The 8,064-nt window shown below is 35.9% G+C and overlaps 1 protein-coding gene across 1 annotated transcript; it reads right to left on the reverse strand.

The window, feature by feature from the left end:
• LOC120300389 (cytochrome P450 2K6-like) lies at positions 1-7,834 on the reverse strand. Its single transcript, XM_039326339.1, has 9 exons — positions 7,532-7,834; positions 6,172-6,334; positions 5,243-5,392; positions 4,674-4,834; positions 3,894-4,067; positions 3,271-3,415; positions 1,615-1,799; positions 884-1,025; positions 1-247 (listed from the first exon to the last, which is right to left on the reverse strand). Exons 1-9 carry the CDS (start codon positions 7,712-7,714, stop codon positions 60-62), a joined length of 1,491 nt encoding a protein of 496 aa, XP_039182273.1. The 5' UTR covers positions 7,715-7,834; the 3' UTR covers positions 1-59.
• Between the last annotated feature and the right edge of the window lie 230 nt (positions 7,835-8,064).

An 8,064-nucleotide genomic window follows, 5' to 3' on the forward strand; every position in this document is an offset into this window, starting at 1 on the left:
AAGAAAGACAGGCATAGCTGAGCAATTGAGACTCATGAGTCTCTGAATATCCCTAGTTTTTAGAAACATGGTACAGCACATAACATGTAAGTCTTTGGAGGTGTTGTAAACCCAACTGCACGGGTCATGTCCAGGTCTTCTTTTGATAGTCCAGGAGCTGGCTGGAAGGTGAATCTCTGCAGAAGACTAGTAAAGAACATGAATATCTCTGTTTTGGCAAGGGTCTCACCTGGACATACTCTCCGACCTGTAACAAGGAATAAAGAAAAGAAGATTTGGATTTATTAGTTTTGTTAATAGTGTTTTATTTCACCTTCTCATGACATATTAGTCTCAGAGTTCATGGTAAAATTCAGAATAACAAATCCAACCTAAGAAGAGAGGTTAGAATGTAGCAATATCATAATGACTTATGATATCGAAGAATAGTGCAAATTCTGAAAGACTGATATATAGCCATTAAAAATAATCCTATAAGTGGTCTGCAAAACTGAAATATATCATGAATCCCATTACAGTGCTGAAATAGAAGGAATAAATATTTCTGTTTCCCAGAGTCATGATTTATTTAAAAAAAAAACTGCCCTGCCAATAAAACTGAAAGTAGAGATGTTCATATGTACAGATGGACAAATTAATCCCTGTGGCTATATTTCTTTCTAAACTGTGAGCATATAAATTTAATAAATCATTGTTATTATTATCATTATCAATAATTAATAAACTATTATCAACTTCCTTCTAACTTAGCATCAACCTGGACAAGAATAACAGGTAAAAAACTATTGACAATTAACTTTTACTTCTACTAGCCATTTTGGGAGATTTTAATCAAGGAGAAAAGCTGAATATCATTTTAATATCATTTAAAATAAGCTACTACCTGCAGAGAAAGGCATGAATGCATCTCTTTTTACAAATTTTCCTTCAGTGTTGAGAAAATGTTCAGGGTAGAAGTCGTGAGGTCTCTCCCACTGAGATTCATCGTGGAGCACAGAAGTTAGCAATGGAATGACTTGGATACCCTATAAAGAGAAAGCAATAGGTGATTTAAAAATCAAGATGGTATATAATGCACCAGGTTATTGTATAATCCTAAAATCTCCAGTATGGTACACAGGGCACTAATCTGCCCAATCACCTACTCTGGATTGTATAGAGAGTTTTTTTGAATTGTTGAAGTACATTGTGCTTTTGTTTCTGTTTGCAACCATAAAATGAACTTATGAAAGGCGTTTCTGCTGCACTGCAAGCAAAAAAAAAAAAAAACCCCTTCAGATGTTTAATTGATAATAAACAGCACTGAGCTCCATAGTTCTTCTCCATATGCAATAGAAAGCTCCTTAATCCAAGGAAACATTAAGACTTCATAGTCTTTATTCCTGTCCTTATTCTCCATGGATAAAGGAGTCCTTACACAGCAGATTCTCATGTGTTACATGTAGATGGCAAAACAAAAAGGGTCAATAAATAAAGTATTCTATCAGAATGTATGAGAAACATCGTCACTTAATTATTCTTAAGAATAACTTGCATTCCTATTTGTTGTACTGTAATTAATGGACTGAATGTAACAAACTTAGATTTGAAAATGAACAATACAGATACAATCACCTTTGGAATGAAGTAGCCCTTAAAGTTAACATCCACTGTAGTTTCATGTGGCAAGTTTAAGGGAACGACATCGGCATATCGTTGAATTTCATGGACTACAGCATCTGTGTATGGCATTTTTGTTCGGTGTTCGGCTCTTAGCTGAGCATATCCAACAACATTTATTATTTCGTCTTGGACCTTTTCTGAGATAAAAAACAATAATATCCAGTAACATAAACTCAGTGTGTTGGATATGGTGTTAACTCTTGGGAATACAAAATTGTGATGGTAGGAAATCCAAATTTTCTTTGGAAATTGAGGAGGAATAGTGCATTCACTAGTTCAAATTAAAGAAGATATATGCAGGGAAAAATAAGACAGGAGCTTTAAATGTATATATGATCCCTGTGTTTTTTACACATAATACTGTGATATATCAGACTGAGCAATGCGGTGGCCTACAATGCTTCCCACTCTCATAGGTTGAGAATTCAATCCTAGGCAGTGAAAAATGTTTATCAGGGTGCAAAGAGAAAATATCTGCTGAGAACTCTTTGTAGGCATCAGGAAGGGCAGCCAGCCAGTAAACACTCCATTCAGTTCAACTGACCCTACCCTGAAACAAGGGACTAGAGCAGACATGACAAACATATGACATCACATGACGTATCGGAGCTTTTTCCCCATTACCAGCAATGGGGTGGGTGTGGTTTCCTGGTGATACATCCGGCCCGTGGATTAGAGGTCATAAAAAGAAAAAAAAACCTGTGATAGATCAGACAACACCATGCCAGAATTCAACCTGACCATCCAGTTTGTTTCTGAAAGACATTCTGTTGCTGGTTCCCCTCTTGAATAGGTGCCTGGAGGGTGAACCAGGTAGCAGGCTTTCTGAGTGGCAGACCCCACTCAGTATGGAAGAATCTCCTTTGGAGCTACAAATGCCGCCTACCCTACTGACACTTCATACAATAGCCAAAGCTGTCCTAACCCAGCCTGTGGAAATCACAGAAACAAAGATAAATCTTATTTCATTACTAAAAAGGTTTTCAAACAGAAAAAGGGTTGCTGAATCCCCTCAGGCTGTGATCCTCCTGTAACTCCTCTTCATCTTCCGAGTCTGAGCTGGCCAGGAGAAAAGCAGTCCTGTTTCAGCAGGCATTGAGATTCTAAGGTAGATTAAGCCATTGGGAACCTATGAGAATAGTTATTGTTTCATGGGGATTTTAATAATTCTGGTTTGTGTTTGTGTGGATATGACTTTATTGTGCCCTGCCTGGAGCCTCTGTTGGTCTTACTGGGTTTTGCATATTGTAAGTAATATAATAGACTCCAACATCTTGCATCATCATAGTTGTTCAGTAACTAATAGCATGTACTCATTAAATTCTAGAGCTACACTGTGCTTTGGATTTGGCTTCCAAAACATGCTCTGGAGCATAGAGAGGGATGGAAAAAAACAAATTGCTTTAAGGCAGGTGTTTCATTTGTGTTTCTGCATGATTCAAGTCAGTACACAAAACTGGAAATGGAATTTCTTGCCTTTTCTCCCCTCTTTCACTCAGGTATTATCCAAAGTCACTGTCACTTACCTTAGTTACTCCACATCTAACACTGCATACCTGAAATCAAGATACTAAAGTAATGGAAACTGTCAAATTGTAAAGCACTTACTCTGAATTAAAGGGTACTTCATCATTAGAGTAAGGGCCCAAAATAGAGTGGTTGAAACTGTTTCCACACCAGCAATGAATAGATTTGTCACGGATTCTTCTAGATTTTTATGGTTGAAATACCCATTGTTCCGGATCTTCCTTTCCTAAAGTTAAAAAAAATGAAATGCCATGTACAAAGACCTGATGTTAGATTAATCTAAATCTGGCCAATGTTTAATATATTCACAATTTATTTATTGTGTTTTAAATCAGTTTGTTTTAAGAAAAACCCTTTGAAAACGTGTAGCTGTTATTATAAGTCTTTGAATGTGTTTTTGCCTGAAATACAGTATATTACTTTCTATGCAATTGACTTAACTACCCCAATAATACTCTTTTTATATGAAGCTATCTCTTCTTTTGTTCAAATTATCTAAGAATCAAAACAGCTACTTCATCATAAATAAATATAATGTTCCTTAAATGGCGGTTAGTGAGTATAATACAAAAAACCTTTCAAAATTAGAGTACTGAAGACCAGACAAAATAAATGGTTGCTCAATATTTGAAGACCATTGCAAATTTGCTAGGTTTGCTTTTTGATGGAAAACTTCAGGCTGCCATTTCTGCACATTATATTACCTGACGCTGTTGTACAAGATAAGAATCAATAAAGTTTCTTGTGTCATTTTCATCCAGATTATTGAGACATTGAATGAAGTTTTCAGTGACAAAAGCATTCAATTCTCTTCTGTTCATCAGGGCTTTTTTATGAGCACCAAAAAGGAAGCCAAGCATGGGAAACATGTTACACAACTGAAAAATACAAAATAAAAGAAGTCACATACCTAGAACATCATTGTGGGTAGACTTTACAAATGATATATGTTTATATATAAACACATAATAATATAGAGCAACTACAATTCAGAGATGGACTTCCTATTGGTTTCCTTAAACATAGGGCTTACAATATGCAGTATTTCCACCACAAATTTGGTGGGGAATTTTGGAGGTCCTGCCATAGACAGCTCTAGTTAATATTGTGTTGCTCTCGTTAACACATATAATTCTCATCAATTTGTTCTTAGTGATTGAAACACATTTGAAATTGATTCTAGCCTTTCTTATGCCTCTTCTGTAAATTGACTGGAAAATGGAACCATAATTTCATCAAGTTCCCGTTGCAAGAAATGTTTGATATAGGATATAAATATGACATACTTCCATACATACTTGTACATTCAAGTGAAAGAATGATGGAAATATTGTGTCACTTTTAAATATATATATTTTGAATTATTACAAAGTTTTTCAATGTTAGACATTAGATTCTGGATTTTGCAATGAATCCCACCTTGCACACTGCCTTGCCTACACATTAAATGAGCTTTTAATGCTTTTCAGATGGATAATCATTACCTGCACTGAGGGGCTTCCCAAAAGTCTGGCATTTTCTGTTGCCAAGCTCAATAATTTAATAAATCTTGGATCTTCATAGTCATATCGCTTCCCAAGTAAAACGGATACTATGATATTCGCAACAGCTGTAGTCACTATTCCTCTGAATTCAAATGGTTTTCCTAGATATCAAATATGGAATTTCGTCAACATTTCAATATGGGAAGAGGTGAACATTACATAATCTCATAGAGAAAGGGACACTATTAATTTTCCTGTACTTGTTGCAAGAAAGATCTTGAGTCTTTTTAAATAATATTTTTTCTCTCTCTTTTCTTTTTTTTAAATTCTTCTCTCTCTCTCATTCATCCTTTTCTCGCTCCTATTTGCACTTTGTGTTTCTTCTATTTTATAGTTTTTTTCTGATTTGAGTTTTTATTACCTTTTAGCATTGTAAAAGCCCTTCAATAAATCTGTTTAAAAAGAACAACAGTTCTGCAAGTCTGGAATAGGTCATGAAGAAACCTCAACCCCTTCAAGATAACATATGATTGATAACCTCTTTAGCCCAAGAAGAAACACAAACTCACCTTTGTATGAATTAAACTTCTTTACCAGAAAACTGCATTCTTCAGCTATTCTGCTTTCCATAGACCTCTTACCCATCCCATAGTCCCGTAATGTGGTTAACATAAATCGCCTCATCACTCTCCAATTCTCACCATGGGAAAAAGCTACTCCTGAAAAACCAGAGTATTCAAAATTTCAACTGATTGTGAAGAGAGGTACTCTCTACAGGTCATCCAGTTGGCTCTTCCAACCCAAGGAACATTTCTTAAACATTCAGTTAAGTTTTCTAATTTTGCTATCTTAAAAATGTTTGTACTTCAACTCCCAGAATTCTCCAGCCAATTCTGTAAGTTGAAATCCACATGTCTTAAAGTTGGTATGTTTGGAAACACTGATCTAAGCCATGCATGTTAGAGAGCCAAGTAATTCTACCCCAAAATATTTTGATAATCATTAGAGGAAGAATTTGAGAAAGATATCTATAGTCTCAATTAACAGAATAATTACAAAGACCATCCCTATGCAGAGAACTGGCTAGTGACTTTTTAAAGAAAGCAAAGAAATACATCATCTTTTTAAAAAATCACCGTGTGGTATTATTTATTCCAGAATATACAATTATCTAATGGATAGCACTAAATCTTAGCAAGAGCTATACTATACTGTTTTTCTGTAGTTGCTCCCTACATTTAGTTTCTGACATGGTTTTTCCTTTTTCAGTTGCTATCCACAGTTATTTTTTTTTTTTAAAAAAAATACTTTCATTTTTCCCTGTGTTCCCTTATACCTCTTTCACTTATTATTTTGGAACAAGCTGAGTTATTTCTAAATTAAAAACTAGTTTCAGTCATATCTAATTTGTACTGCTCCTGTGATAACTTTGTTACAAATGCTCCATGGTACAGTTATATGTTTCCCAATTGTATTGACATGGAATGAAGGTCCTCACCAAAACCCCTTGAAAACTCCTCAAATATGGGGACGCGGGCCCTCTCAGCAAACACATCAGCCTTATTTACCAGAGCTTCCTTTATGGTCTCATATCCCGTTAGCACCACTATTTTCTGGGCTCCCAGTTGGATTTTGAACACAGGTCCATACTGTTTGGATAGCTGGAAAAAAGAAAGGAAGAGAGATAGCTATGGTCAAAAAAGTGACCCTTTATAAATCTCAATGAGAATATGTACATTTTGCAGATTGAAATACACATCCACAATAATAAAAAATATTTACTTTAGAAAAAAGACCATTTATGAAATGTACAGACCAAGTAGTAAAACTTTGCTGCAGATTCTACATTAGAATCTGGGGCAGAAAAAGATGGAGGGAGGAGGTTATGAGCAGTGGTCTCCAAGCGCTCTGGCTTAGTGGACTGGTGGGGAGGGAGAAGGAATGGTTCCATGTGAGTTGCAGGCTTATGTGTGAGCTCCTGAAAATGGAGCTTTGTGCGAGAGCACATATCACTCATGCAAATGGAGCTTCATGTGTAAGTGTAAGCACCTGCCACTTGCACAAATGAGCTGAGTGTGAACATGCTTGCCCAACGGTTCAGAATGGGCCATAGCCCAGTAGTGGGCCGTGGGCCGGGGGTTGGGGACCCCTGATAGAGAGAGTATTGGAAAGCCAAGGATAGAGAAGAGAGGACTGGGGGGGTTAGGTATTGGGTGAGTTTCAAATGTTGTGACTGGATTTTAGTGAGCATGGGCATTGCTCCCTTTTGTGACCCACCCATCTTTTTCAGAAGGGATCTGATCACTTGCTTTCATTCATGAAACTTTTTGAATCCTCTGAACATTAAATAAATGGATCCATTTGGGTTTCCCTCAATTAACCAATCTTAAAGTTGTTCCTTGTCGAAATATATTTTTGGTGCGATCAATTTTTGTATACCTTTCTCAAGGAAATGAATTTTTGTTGCAATTTACCAGTAATAAACATCTTTATATGGATATATGTAGTTGTTTACTGAAAACTATACCAAGTTTTTATTTGTTTTGGGAGTGGGGATAAAAATAAGTTGGAGTTATTTTAAACTGAACATGGTCACACATATTTCAAAGCCCTCATCTCAAAACTATCCATTTTGTCTTTCTATAGTAATATATTGTGTTGATCTACCTAGATTCAGGGCTTAGATTTTAAAAAACAGAATAAATAGAACATTCTTTTATTTGTCGGGAATGAATGAACTGTTTGATTTAATAAGAGCATTTCTCTTTAGTCAGAGCAAGCTTTAATTTCCCTGGCTTACAAAAGTCACAGAATACTGCAATTTTTCCCTGCAACAGAAAGGATAAAAAAAATGTTACCTCTAACATTGTCTGGTAAGGTTTCTTCAGATCCATGATGTGGAGGTTTCCAACAACAGGCAAAGGCCTGGGTCCTGGTGGAAAATCTTCAGAGCTCTTCTTCCAGGGGTTGCCCATTCTCAAAAGGAGCATAATCATAAGTATAGATAGGAACAGTATTGAAATAGGAACCATCCAACCCATTTTCTTTTTAACAGGCAAGTTCTTTAGAGACTCTAATGGAACGTTTGCAACACAATTTGATCAGAGACAATGTCTGCCAACTGAAAAGCTCCAAAAGGAACAGAAGAATTAAACTCTTAAAACCTAGCTGAAAGTGAAGATTACCTGTAAGAATGGACTCCTTAATGTTAGAAATGTAGACAAGTATCTCACAGTCATCCTTGGTAATAATTAAACTGTAGTTAGTAAGATACTTTGAACATATATTAGAATTTTCTGAGTATATCTCCCATTTAATTCTTTAAAGATATGAACTGGGAATGCATGGAGGTTTCTCCTCACCAGTTAAGTCCAGAAACATGGGTCAGGAT

The sequence above is a fragment of the Crotalus tigris genome, unplaced genomic scaffold (genome assembly GCF_016545835.1).
Source record: "Crotalus tigris isolate CLP2741 ecotype Arizona unplaced genomic scaffold, ASM1654583v1 scf7180000024340.7048381, whole genome shotgun sequence".
Taxonomy (NCBI): Eukaryota; Metazoa; Chordata; class Lepidosauria; order Squamata; family Viperidae; genus Crotalus; species Crotalus tigris.